Source organism: Sinocyclocheilus grahami, unplaced genomic scaffold, assembly GCF_001515645.1.
Source record: "Sinocyclocheilus grahami isolate Dianchi unplaced genomic scaffold, SAMN03320097.WGS_v1.1 scaffold313.1, whole genome shotgun sequence".
In the NCBI taxonomy this organism is placed as follows: domain Eukaryota; kingdom Metazoa; phylum Chordata; class Actinopteri; order Cypriniformes; family Cyprinidae; genus Sinocyclocheilus; species Sinocyclocheilus grahami.
This window is the reverse complement of record NW_015505492.1, coordinates 348387-361882: the sequence shown is the minus strand read 5'-3', so window position 1 is coordinate 361882 and position 13496 is coordinate 348387. Positions and strand designations below refer to the sequence as shown.

The 13496-nt window shown below is 36.3% G+C and overlaps 2 protein-coding genes across 3 annotated transcripts in view; one reads left to right on the top strand and one right to left on the bottom strand.

Annotated features, from left to right (window-relative positions):
* Nucleotides 1–2019, top strand: part of LOC107601823 (PH and SEC7 domain-containing protein 1-like) — a 29118-nt gene extending 27099 nt beyond the window's left edge. Inside the window, exon 17 of the mRNA XM_016294132.1 lies at nucleotides 1096–2019. Within this exon, the coding sequence (XP_016149618.1) occupies nucleotides 1096–1275 (180 nt within the window). The 3' untranslated portion in view covers nucleotides 1276–2019. The remainder of the gene's footprint in view (nucleotides 1–1095) is intronic.
* Nucleotides 2020–4020: 2001 nt separating this feature from the next.
* Nucleotides 4021–13496, bottom strand: part of LOC107601822 (nuclear factor NF-kappa-B p100 subunit-like) — an 11168-nt gene continuing 1692 nt past the window's right edge. For both annotated transcript variants that reach the window (XM_016294130.1, XM_016294131.1), the window contains 21 exons: nucleotides 12948–13017; nucleotides 12796–12836; nucleotides 12522–12620; nucleotides 11853–12004; nucleotides 11564–11676; nucleotides 11309–11467; nucleotides 10554–10658; nucleotides 10379–10467; nucleotides 10126–10264; nucleotides 9449–9583; nucleotides 9177–9350; nucleotides 8942–9083; nucleotides 8567–8681; nucleotides 8164–8371; nucleotides 7888–8057; nucleotides 7238–7340; nucleotides 6765–6988; nucleotides 6572–6653; nucleotides 6325–6488; nucleotides 4707–4818; nucleotides 4021–4627 (listed from right to left, as the gene is read on the bottom strand). In XM_016294130.1, the coding sequence (XP_016149616.1) occupies nucleotides 4551–4627; nucleotides 4707–4818; nucleotides 6325–6488; nucleotides 6572–6653; nucleotides 6765–6988; nucleotides 7238–7340; nucleotides 7888–8057; nucleotides 8164–8371; nucleotides 8567–8681; nucleotides 8942–9083; nucleotides 9177–9350; nucleotides 9449–9583; nucleotides 10126–10264; nucleotides 10379–10467; nucleotides 10554–10658; nucleotides 11309–11467; nucleotides 11564–11676; nucleotides 11853–12004; nucleotides 12522–12620; nucleotides 12796–12836; nucleotides 12948–13017 (2673 nt within the window). In that variant the 3' untranslated portion in view covers nucleotides 4021–4550. The remainder of the gene's footprint in view (nucleotides 4628–4706; nucleotides 4819–6324; nucleotides 6489–6571; nucleotides 6654–6764; nucleotides 6989–7237; nucleotides 7341–7887; nucleotides 8058–8163; nucleotides 8372–8566; nucleotides 8682–8941; nucleotides 9084–9176; nucleotides 9351–9448; nucleotides 9584–10125; nucleotides 10265–10378; nucleotides 10468–10553; nucleotides 10659–11308; nucleotides 11468–11563; nucleotides 11677–11852; nucleotides 12005–12521; nucleotides 12621–12795; nucleotides 12837–12947; nucleotides 13018–13496) is intronic.

Sequence of the window (13496 nt, the reverse complement as noted above, 5' to 3'; positions counted from 1 at the left end):
TCTCTCTCTCTCTCTATTAAAGGGCATCACACTACAGTTAATTCTATTCACATGCATGTGAATGCCGGTGACCAGAAATGCAAGCTCATGTGAAGAAGTTTGGCAAAAATGTAGGTCACACTTAATGGTCCAATTCTTGCTATTAACAAAATATTAACCATGACATTTGCCTCAAACTCCTAATTAGCTGTTTATTGATAGTTAGTAAGGTAGTCGTTAAGTTGAGGTATTTGGTAGGATTCGGGATGCAGAATATGTGCTTTATAAGTACTAATAAACAGCCAATATGTTACAAACTAGTTAATAGTGAGAATTGGTCCCTATACTAAAGTGTTTACTAAATTTAAAACCTGTATACATGTGAATGTTCATTATTTTCATAAACATTTTTAAATACATTTTTCAAGGTTAAACATTTTTAACAAATAGCATAAATTATTCATTCATAATAATAATTCATATAATTGTTTGAGTGGTTGTACCATATGAAGTTATATATATATTTTTTTTCTTTATTTTTTTTGCACATTGGTTCACCATGAATTTGATAGGCCGAACAAATGTTTTTCAAATATTTATATTTTCACAAAGCTGCTTTACTGCGTAATTATTTTCCCTTTTTAACAATAGATTTAGTGACATTTTAGGAAATTACAAATTAACAAAAAACGATCATCCTCAAATGAGGCTTTTTCTGTCATTGCAAGATCTAAACTGACAGTTTTTACTTTTTAACAATATATTTATTGAATTTTAATTAAAAAAAAATTCTTAAAGCTTTTTTTTTCTTTATTATGATACTAGGAGGAGCAGCTTAAGTCTCACGAGACACGGTTTCGAGCCATTTCTGCTGAGCTCCAGGAACTGCGCTCTACGCCCCAAGACCGCAAGTCCAAAAGTAGGGACCAAGAAGAGTACAAGCAAAGGGAAGAGTACATGGACTTTGAGGTAAAAACATTTTTTACTATACTCTTCCTTCCTTCACTCTTCACTCCATTTATACATCTTCCTAAATGTGTCTCATAGAAAACACGCTACGGAACATATGCAATGCTGCTGAGAGCTAAGATCCGCATGGGGGAAACGGACCTGGAGGCGTTTGAGGCTCGTTTGTTTGATGACGGCGGCCTGCAGAGGGCCCACTCCAGCCCCACGTTACCCCAGGACAACAGCTATGCCAGCAGCACCAAAGAGTCGAGCAGGAGCAGCGGCAGCAGCAAGAGGACCAAACGCTCTGACAGTCAGCGACACAGCAACAGACAGGCTGTCAAATAGTGAGAGAACCCAAGCGGAAGGGGTTGTTTATCTCTATTCATGGGCTGAATATAGAGCGCTACCAGGACGGCTGCAGTTTACTTTGATGGCTGTTCTCAAGTCGTCATGATTACGAAACTGTGGTTGGGGTTGCTGTGCCCCACGTGACCGCTGGTAAAGCATGCTCTTCTGGCCAGTAACCGCAAACCCAGATCTGCCAGTGGGCAGATGAGAAGGAGCACCAGCCTCACATTGTCTTATTTCTGTCAGTCTGTGTTTTCGCCACAAACCTGTTTGGTTTATCTGTGTATTATGCTTGTTGATCGTCGGTTTAAACACTCGTGGCTTTTCATTTGAGCAAGCTGAAGTGCAAACTTCATCTGGTGGCCCTGGGAGCGACAGCCAAATGAGAAGCGAGTCTCTTTATTGTGTGGACATGTGTTGTTCACTTATTGAAAGCATTGTAGATTTTGCTTTTTAGATAATTTCATCATTTGAGGTCGATCAAGCGCTTTAACTCCTTATGGGAAGTTCAAGAACTTAGTCTGTATAGTCCTTTAAACCTTCTTAAAGCACGTCTCAAAGCATGCCTAAGATGTTTGAAGACAATCAGTTCCTCATTTGGTATAATTACTAAGAATATGAATGCATTATTTCTCTTTATACCTTGATAGCGGACTAGTTATAATGACAGTGCAAATAGCACATACCTTGTGAAAAATAAGTGTGGTTAATTGTAGTGTACTTCAAATCTTAAAAGTGTATTTTTAAGAAACTGTACTTGAGGATAATATAATATTAATGAAATTAAGGCCGCTTATGTGTACCTAGAGTACAGTTGGTTAATTGTAGTGTACTTCAAATCTTAAAAGTGTATTTTTAAGAAACTGTACTTGAGGATAATATTAATGAAATTAAGGCCGCTTATGTGTACCTAGAGTACAGTTTTTTTTTTGTCTGTTTTGTAACACTTTGTAATGATGTCAGTTACTTTAAAGTACATTTAAGTCATTGTTTTAATCTTTTATTGTGTTTTAAAGTAGTACACTTATTTTGATGTATTGACTAACATAGTAAAGTACTTGATTAAAATTCTATATATTACATTTAAGATAATTATATTTTAAATGTACTAAATTGCAACTTTATTACAAATGTGTAATTAGAAAAATGTTTTAAATATATGATATGCAAGTTTTAGCAGAACATTAAAGTGTATTTTAGTCTACCATAAATGCTTGTCAGTATATTTTAACCGTATTTTAAAGGCAATTGAATTTATTATGAAACTACAGATAACGTGAAATGCAATTAATTGTATTTAATATATTATTGCATTTAAACTATAATACATTATCATTTAATTGCAAAAAGCATGCAACTAGGTGTCCAATAAGTACTCTTTTTAAAAGTATGCTGAAGTGCACTTCTTTTTCACAAGGGATTACTTTACGTGCTGTCATCATTTCAACAGGAATGTCTGAATGACTTTACTCAGTGCACATTGACACAATGACCAATTACCATGTGAAACGGATGTTAAAATCCATCACAATAATCGACCCCATCGTATTATGTAGTGTAATGTGTATTTAAAATACGTATTGAGTTTGATAATGACGTGATGCAAAATCTTTGTTGAAACCCTTTGGATATGGCCGAGCCATTGAATTCTCAGGCACTTATTTTCAAATTTATGATCCATTCAGTGCTGTGGTGAAACAGGAGGCACTAAAAGCTGGGTTGTTCAGAGTAGCCACGTCTAATACCTCAATTGCACTGAGAGACCTGCTCAAGGGAGTGTCATTTGGTCGGAAATAATTCTACCTGTTTACAAACTGGTGTGTTCTTATGTTCAAATGAATTTGTGTGAAGTATTGCTTTATAGGAGAGTGAAGGTAAGCTTCTGTGCTGCTTATCATAACCTCATGAATTGTTCTGTTGATATCAGAAACATAACTGATCCAAGAAATTGTAAAACCTGTAAAACAACACTCTAATGCAAATCCAGGCCATGAAGATCTAAACTGATTGTTAACACTGCCAGCGTATAGATCAAATGCAGACATTTAGGACACAAAAAACAAAATGACTTTGACATGATCTGGGACCCAAATTCTATCAAATGGCACTTCAATAGTGTTACGCTTCACTGCACTATGAATAATAGGAAGAGTTATTTATATATTTTGAACATTCATTATCTGTCTTGAGTATTTGTTTATGACTCAAGCATATTGACTAAAAATTTCTATACAAGTTTTTATAGGGAGCACTCGACCACTACAAGTAGTTTAGTGTCACCCAAAGATTTTGCTGTAAATGTAACTTATAAGAAATAACTTAGTTTTTGTGTTTGGTGTGTTATCCATTCTAGTTGTATATAATGTGAATATTATGTTACAGCCACTCAGTAAAAAATGCTATTATGTTTTGAAGGCATAGGCAAAATAAATCTGTTTTGAAAAGATAACGGTTTCATTTGATTTTTGAAAATACTTTTACAATACTAATACAATTATTATATTCTTATGTGTTGAGTCTCTCAAGGCTGCATTTTGAGTAAAAACAGTACTATTGTGAAATGCTGTTACAATATAAAATAACTGCTTTGTTTTTATATATATATATATTAAAATAAAATGTATTCCTGTGATGGCAAAGCTAAATTTTCAGAAGCCATTACTAGTCTTCAGTGTCACGCAATCCTTCAGAAATCATTCTAATATGCAGATTTCTTATTACTATATTTATTCAGTCAACATATAAGACACAGAATAATGAACTTTATTAAAACACAAACATATTTACTCTGAACAAGTGTATAACTGCAACCAAACATACACATAAATAAACAGTATTAGATAGATGTATCCAGATGTATCAGAAAAGGTTGCATATATCTAAACAGAGCTTACTAGAAACATTCATATCAGATCATTCTGCAGAAATATTTCAAGATTACAGCTGTGGTTGTGAAATGACAGTTGCTTTACAGTGAAATCTCAGGAATCGAGTGGTTGTTTAGATAAAAGTACTGAATTGTCTGCACTAAGACTATAGCTTCACTCCAGACCAGGGAGATTTGAGTATCTTAAAGCAACTGATTTCTGTCATGTTGTCTTGCTGTTATGTAATACCAGCGAGGGCTTTTGACCTCAAAACGATCCTTTTCAATTCCTCCCGTGCTGTGCCGTATTTCCACTTTATTGAGATGATGAACAGTCCACCAGTTCGCACCTGAAAAACCAGTCAAATAAAGTGCCACGTTGTCCTCAAAGAACAGATCCTGATAATCAGTGATTGGCCACTGCAGGATTTCCCATCTCCTCTTCAATGGACTGACTCCCAAAGCCACTGTCCTCTTTAGAATCTGGAAAGGAAAAATGTTTTATTCACAATCTACTGATTACAGATTTTATGTCGGTGTCAGAAGTGAGAGGAACCTGTACCTGTGCTCTGCTTGTCCTCTCTGGGTTGGCTGTCTCTCAGCAGTCTCACTCCTTCACTCACACCCAGAGACTGCAGCGCCTCCACCAGGCCGTCCACAGGACCACCACTCAACTGAACAAGCAAATAAACAAGCTTAATAAATCATTCATAAAGGATGCCAACTTGACGCACAAATACAAAATCCTTCTAGCCAGACAGATACAATCTACAACTCTTCTTCTTAAAATTTTTTATATATATATATATATATATATAACATTAAATACATTTATTAGATATTAAAATATAATATATACTAGTAAATACTAAATACATTTATTAAAATGTATTTAAAATGCATTTGTATGCATGTATTTGCTTTACATTATTTGTGTAAGAAGCAATCCATTCTATATTTAATATTTTGTTAGAGAAAGTCTTATCAGTTAAACAAAAAGTCAAAAAAATATGTAAATCTACACTAGGTACTTTTTAGTACCGTTGGAGCATAAAATTAGCGGTTGGAGCATAAAATTAAACATTTCCTGCGGAGGAACATCTTTTTGGTAATAACGTGATTTGTCCTTCGGGAGAATCTAACGGCTTGGGTCACGTGCTGTGCACATGGTGGTTACATATGGAGTCAATATAATGCGGCATATATATGTGGCATTATATTGACTCCATAGTTACAGGTTAAATGCATTCGTGCTAATCTCACCGATTATATTAAATTCCCCCCAATAACCAAAGGCAAACTGATATCCGAAAATATGTTTTATGAGCCGGTAAGTTGCAGCTGCCGTTTTGACAATTGTTTTAAATCAAGTTTACAAAAGTTTTTATATCTTACTGATATTAGACTTAATGATTGCAATTCATATCAGATTACAGTAGAAACTATTATTATTTGGCTGGTAGGTAATAAGGAAAATAGACCAAATTAAAAACTGGTTTAGAGATTACCAACATTAACGCTTTTTGTGAACCTTGTCACTGCGTGCACAGCAAATGTAATGCTATGCAAACTATAACAATTTCTGAAAAGCGGTGTTTTAATACTAGCATTGTGGCTTTCCATTTTTGCTAGCAAACTCGTCAGTGTCCATTTGTTGTGGAGTCAAACTGTTAGGACACCTTCCACTGCATATAGTAGTGGTAGCTTAGTCTGGCTTTATTTTTTATTTATGAATATGACGTAAACACAGAAAGATGAATGACAGAAGTCTGCAGTTTCTACAATTATTATAAAGCTAGTGATTTGAAGTAAGGCAATACACTGTTTCGAAGACATATAGGATGTAGTTTGGTCAGTGTTTCAATTTTGTTCATTTCAAACAAAAAAAAAGTTATTTCAAATGCAGTTATTTCAAAAGTCAAACCAAATGCAGTGCATTGTGGGATACAACAAGGAGTCAAATGTTTATTTGCCAAAATGTGTATTGCACATTTTGGCAAATAAAATGATCATCCAAGTAATCCATGCATATAGAAAATTTGCGTAATGTGCCACATACTTTATACTATAGAGATAAAGTCATCAGTATGCTAGTATGCTGTTCCAAACAGCAACTTGCCAATGCCTATTTAACATATAACAGAATTTGCCAATTCGTGAGAACAACGACAGTCTCTTACCTGGTAGTTCTCGAGAAGCTTCTGGCAGGGTGAGGCACTATCCTGGTACAGGTGAGTGAGTGTGAGCATGCCCAGTTTTTCCGCCAGCTCTCTCCAGGGTACGTGGTCTTCAATGAGAATACTACACAGTTTCGTGAGCACCTCACTGTCCAAACCTTGGTTCACTGTAGGAGGACCAATACAGATCAGTCACATGCTAGAAGCATGAGTTTGTGAGGACATAAAGCATGCATCCAAGTCTCATTACCTTCCTCAGTGCTTATTTTGGTCCTCTTGGGGGCGAGTGAACTGGGCTTTGGACCTTTCCTTCCATCTAAAAGATCTCTAACCTGAGGAAGACGGTGGGGATTCATGAGGTTAAACCTATAACATGTATTTATTCATCCACCTTCAAATGTTCACACGTTATACTTGGATATTACAGATACAAAAGTTGAAACCTTTTGGCATTTGGCCAGATCAAATGGTGTGTGTCCCGCAGCAGGTCTCTTGCGTGGGTTAAATGCTCTTCTTTCAGATGATATCGACATGCAGTGAACTTGCTGAACCATGAGATCTGGAAGCTGCCTGTCGACTTCATTCTTCTCGCTCTCGTCATCTTCATCTGAGGAAGACGAGCTCAGGAAAAAGAGAGGCTCGTCGTTCTCCATGCGTTTATCAGCACCTAAAAAAAGAAGACAAAGGTCATTAATCAAACAGCTTTAATCAAACATAATTAATGAATGTCATACATTATGAAAATGTGGACAAAGACCTTACTAAAAATCACATGCTATCCAGTAAATGTTCATCTTCATCATGAGCAGCCTGACCATGTTCTTAATGACATTTCATTGTGGTTTCTAGGCCTTCACAGATGTTTAAGTACCTCATATTTGTATTAAATTTGTAGGAAAGAAGGTTTCTCAGTTACCTGCAGCTATCAGCATGGAGCAGAGAGGTGGGGAGCCCTGACTGGCAGCAAAGTGAAGAGGACTGTTGCCCCCGTAGGTACACGCATTCACATCAGCCTTCAGCTATAACAGAAACAACAAACATTACATTTTGTGGTGGCTTTATGCTTAAGAAGTGTTAAATCAGGAGAAACCGTTCCAGTATTTCATCACAGTGATATTCGAGAATGACAGAACTATTCATATCTGTTTGATTATGGTGATGTAAAATACACTTGTTCAAAAGTTTGGTGTCAGAAATTAATATTTTTATTCAGAAAGGATGCATTAAATTTATCAAAAGTAAAATGCCATTCTTTTAAACATTTTATTCATCAAAGAATCCTGAATTTTTTTTTGCAAGTTTATTTACAATATTACTGTTTTAATGTATTTTTCATCAAATAAATGAAGCCTAGGTGAGCAAAAAGAAGTCTTTCAAAAACATTTAAAAAAGACCTCAAACTTTTGAACAATAAAGTGGGTCATCTTTATCAGTCTCAAATGTCCTACTTCGTGATACCCTAATAGTGATGTAACAAGTATTTACTGAACTAAACTGAAACTATGGCCACAGAAGAACTAAGAAATCTGAACTGTTCAACCCTTTAGCACTCCATAGGTCCTTTACCTCGGTAATTAGATAACAGGCCAGTTTTAAAAGGTTGTCCCTCACTGCCAGGTGTAGTGCGGTGCAGCCACTTTTCTGCTCTGGCATGTTAATCCTTGCTCCTGCCTCCACCAACAATCGAAGACAGTGCTCTCCATCTTTCTTTACTGCAAGATGGATTGGATATTGACCTAAGAAAGAGGTAAAAAAGATGTTCACAGCATGTTCACATGTGTGATGCAACCTGAAGCGCCATTTCAGTGAAGACTGAGAGACAATTCCATGTGTATGTCTCACCTGAGAAGTCAGCAGAGTTTATTAAATGGGCATGGCGCTCTCCCAGCAGACCCAGGATCACTCGTAGTATGGCCTCATCACCGGTGTGAGCGGCCAAGTGAAGCGCTGTCCGGCCCTCCTGGTCCTGCAGGCTCGGGTCTGCACCTGTTTTTATCAGCATCTCAACCAACTTGGCCTGCTTTGTGATCACAGCCAGATGCAGTGGAGCCTAAAGAAGAAAAGAAAGATGAACTTTACATGACATATGAAACCAAAATAAAAATTAAATAAATATTCAAATGAAATAAATAGCAAAAAATTCAAAAATATTAATAGAAATTAAATGAAAATTCTTAAATAACAAAATACAAATCTCTTAAATTTTGACTGGTAGTTTAAAAAGAGCATATATCTGTTAAATTACTTGATTGAGGTTGTTGAGTTTGTTGATAAACTTCTGCTGTGGAGTGTTGTTCAGGGCCTGAATAAGCTGTTGTACCACACCAGGTTGCTGATGGATAATGGCCAAGTGCAAAGGACTATGGAAAAATATACAATGCAGATTAAAATTTCAAGTCTGATCACAATTGTTTTACACTTATTCCCCCTCTTCATTCCATCTTCATTGTTAAACGTATTAAAAACGTCACTACACTGTTATTTACATTTATTCATTAAGCAGATAATTTAATCCAAAGTAATTTACAATACACTAACTATACTAGAAAAGTAAAAAAAATAACCAAGTATTTAATTTAGTATAGTCGACGTGTTAAGGCAGAGATGTGAAAAGACATACGTGTCTCCGTTCTCATCTTGCACTCCACACAGATGTCTTTGCAGAGCCAGGAGAGGGCGCACATCCCCTGTGCTGCAGTACTGTAACAAAGCACGAGCAGAGCACTTTGCCATCAAAGTAGCACGACTCTGCAGAGCTGTGGCTGGAAACAATACAGGAAGGAAATATACATCACTGAGCGCATATGCACCTAAAATCTCAATGTCTTGAGTTTAGCTAGCATAATTCTACTCACCAATCTGAAAGAGCTGCTGTTGCATTTGAGAGCCAGACTGAGTTTGTGTGTTTGTCGACTGATTCTGAGATGTTTCAGCCTGTGGGGTGGAGCCTGACATCTGTGCCCCGCCGCTAAATCCACTACATCCACCAGCGAAAAACCCTGAACCATCCATCGGATTAAATTGAAAACCTAAGGGTGAAATTGACTATGTTACATATATGAACGGAGGAATTTAATTGGCAATCTACACAGGAAGCCTCTGAGTTTAGGAATATAATATGCTATACCTCCTCCCATTCCTCCTCCTCCTGTTCCAGATCCAGGACCTCCAAAGGCCCCTGCTCCTCCTTGAGGTCCTCCCCGCCAGTGATCGTAGGGCTGAGGAAGTGCCTTCATCCTCTTCCTCTGAACCTCTTCTTTGTCTGTGGCGAAACAGGAGCCAACATGTCATCAAATGTGAGAAATACATCTGATGGCTCAAAACTACTGATTGGGGTTAGTAAGTTTTTTAGTAAGAAATTAATATGTTCAATACTGTTTGCCGGGATGGATTAAATTGATCAAGAAAATGTCAGCAAGACATTTACAATGTTACAAAAATGTTCTATTCTATTAGATTTCAAATAAACACTGTTCTTCTGAACATTCTCTTCAAAATATTCTGAAAAAAATATACAAGGGTTTCCACAAAAATATTAAACAGCACAACTGTTGTTATTAACATTGATGATAAGAACTGTTTCTGAATGATTTCTGAAGGATCATGTGACATTGGGTTAATGACTGCTGAAACCAACCACAGACGTACATAATGTACATAATGCCAAAAAGGAAGTGAAACAATTAATCTATTGAATGAGATATAAACGGTCCCCATACGTATGTTAGAACAGTTTTCCGTAATCTGTTGGTTTAAATGCTTTATTCAGTTTAAGGACTATATGTTTAATATAGCACTACTAACCTTGATTGTGAGGAATATACGTGAACTGTTTGGGTTCGCTGCAGTCGCCTCCCTTCTTCCTCTTGAGCTGCAGGAAGACCGTGACAGGACGTGTGATATCTGTGCAGCGGTATGGTGGGGTCTTAAACACAATCGCATACTGATGGGAATAAAAACAGTGTTATTAAACATTCGTTGTAAAAGTCTAAACTGCCTCTGATGGCAAAATCTGGAATAGTCAACCATTTTATGCATTTGTCAATTTTTAACAAACCTGTTTGTGGACATCAGTAGGGGAGAAGTCTCCAAATGCCTCCCATCCTCCATCATCTTCCTCCTCATAAAAACGAATGTCAATATCATCTGGAAATGAAGGAGATGAACATCATTTGATCTAAAAGGATGGGAAGGACTGTCAATCCTTTTTGAAATTTGAAAATCATAATAACCTTTTTGAACTTTATCACAGAGCAGAAAGACCTCTTCTCCTCCCAGCACTGATCCAGATGTTTTGTCCATGCGGGAAATCTTCAGATTCGAAGCATTTGGTGATTCTGGGCAAAAGATCAGCACATTTTACATGAGTTGTAACAAGATTATATAACAACATGTACTTTTCTAATTTACACTGCCGTTTAAAAGTTTGGGTCGGTAAATGTTTTTTTGAAAGAAGTGCTGCTCAATATTTTTGTGGAAACGATAGACTTTTTTCAGGATACTTTAATAAATAGAAAGTTCAGAAGAACAGCATTTATTTCAAATAGAAATTTTCAGTAATTATGTGAAAGCTTTTACTGTTACTTTTGATCAATTTAATGCATCCCTGCAGAATAAAAGTAATTTCTTTCTAAAAAAAAAAAAAGTGACAATTACATTTAAACAGAGAAAATTCTATAATTATAGAACAATTTTACAGTAAAACTAAATTGTAAAATAAAATAAGATGCTAAACTAATTACATTCATAAAAAAAAAAAAAGTAACTTATCAGGTATTTGATTAGTTTAAACTACATATGATATAAAAGAAAATGAGATTTTACTCATATCTTATATATTTTTACATATACAGTATATATTCTCTTTAATCATAGCTTATGCATATTTTAGTTTATTTTGGTAGATGACCCCTCAACTTTGAGGTGAGTCCTTATTAAAAGTTAACTGAATTTCATAAATTCGCTTATGTTGTTTGACAGGACTTACTACTATCATAGATAGGGTTGGAGACAACTGGCTTCAAGGCTCTTGTAAAACTCCCATTGCTGTCCTGCAAGTAAGCAGTGAACTTTAATCTCACAATGTTTAGGTCCGTGCTTTTGCCCAGTTCTCTGGCCTCTTGCAAAATAGCTTGTTCCTCTGCATCTGTATGAGAGTAAGAGAGAGAAAGCGCATCAAATGAGAATGTATGCAGTAAAGAGTTACTGTATGTCCAGTTGAATAATGAAATCACAGACTTACCAGTAAATTTATATCCAGGCTCTTTTATCCTCCTCTTCTCTTCTCTCAGCCTTTTCGTTAATACTTCAACCACTCCTCTCTTAGTGACATGGAGGATGCCTAAATTACTGAATCTAGACATAGAGGATGTGAGGATGAATTAAGATTGAGCAACTACACACAAACATTACACAAAAGCCACAAGCGTCACATGATGATACACTCACAATGCCTTACGCAATTCACTTTAATCATAATAACAAAGAAAGGGATCATATGAGCATGATGAACAGTAATAGTGTTCACTCACTGTGCTGTGAGATCATTAGGCCCGACATCAATGGTGCATATCCCGTTGTCACTACAATGGCGACCCACAAGGCTGTGCGCGTGAACACGTGGGGGGTCTGTGTGTGTCACAAGCTGAATCTCTACGCGAGCGTGACCCACGTAGTTTGACACCTGTAGAGGAAGGAAGTGTGCGTTTAGAAATGTACTGTTAATTTAAAAACTTAATCGCAACAATTACCTGTGGCATAACCCACCTTGACTGTGGGATACGTCCTTCTGTTCCTCTCACTGGAGGCCCCTGGCAGACCACCATGGGATGGGCCCTCACATTCATAACGAAATCTGAATCCTCTCTGTAACGCACACATACAGTGTTATTCACGTAACACCTTACTCACTGATAAAACCCTGTTTTTGGGGAATTCCAGCGCATATGCTTTGGAATTATCCCACATTGCCTGCACATTCAGTATTGTCAAATACAGTGGAAATGAAGCAAATAAAACAACCATATGAAGATTTTTGTACCTGCTTTGGCTCCTCAATTATCTGTAGGTAAGGCCCATGAACTGGAATAAAGATCAGATCATACATAGTAAATTATCCTTATTTTCAAAAGGTAAACGAACAACAAATGAAAAACATCATTAAATACATTCACACAGACATTGTCTGTGGCATAACCCACCTTGACTGTGGGATACGTCCTTCTGTTCCTCTCACTGGAGGCCCCTGGCAGACCACCATGGGATGGGCCCTCACATTCATAACGAAATCTGAATCCTCTCTGTAACGCACACATACAGTGTTATTCACGTAACACCTTACTCACTGATAAAACCCTGTTTTTGGGGAATTCCAGTGCATATGCTTTGGAATTATCCCACATTGCCTGCACATTCAGTATTGTCAAATACAGTGGAAATGAAGCAAATAAAACAACCATATGAAGATTGTTGTACCTGCTTTGGCTCCTCAATTATCTGTAGGTAAGGCCCATGAACTGGAATAAAGATCAGATCATACATAGTAAATTATCCTTATTTTCAAAAGGTAAACGAACAACAAATGAAAAACATCATTAAATACATTCACACAGACATTGTTAACTTACCTGTCTCTGGCACAAAGAGTTCAGGCTTCGCCTCAAAAGGTTCATGCAGATATTGAAGTTCCACCATGAACTGTAAGGACAAAATGTTGGTGTTTTTATATTAAGTATATATTTATAGGTGTTTAAACCCAAACCTTTAGCACAAATCACAATGTGTCTGAGTATGAAAGGATGCACCAATTATAAAATTCTAGCCATTACCAATAAGCCAATAATTATTTTTATGTTGTGATAACTAATAATATGCCCTGATATAAAAATGTAGACTATTTCGTTAAAATAAATATATTAAAAATAACACACTACAAGTGAATTTAAGCATCACAACATTATAATGTACAGTGTGGCTATACATTTTGAGATCTGTAACATTTACATTTAACAGCGTTATTCATTTTTTTAAAAAATTAGCTTTCAAAGTTAGTGTTTGATAATGGTAAAGGTAATCTAAATGTAAAAATCTGAGAAATGAGCATTAAAATGAAATATGCAATATCAGCTAATACGAGAGATAACCGATATGGTCCAAATATATTGTGCCCCCAGCCC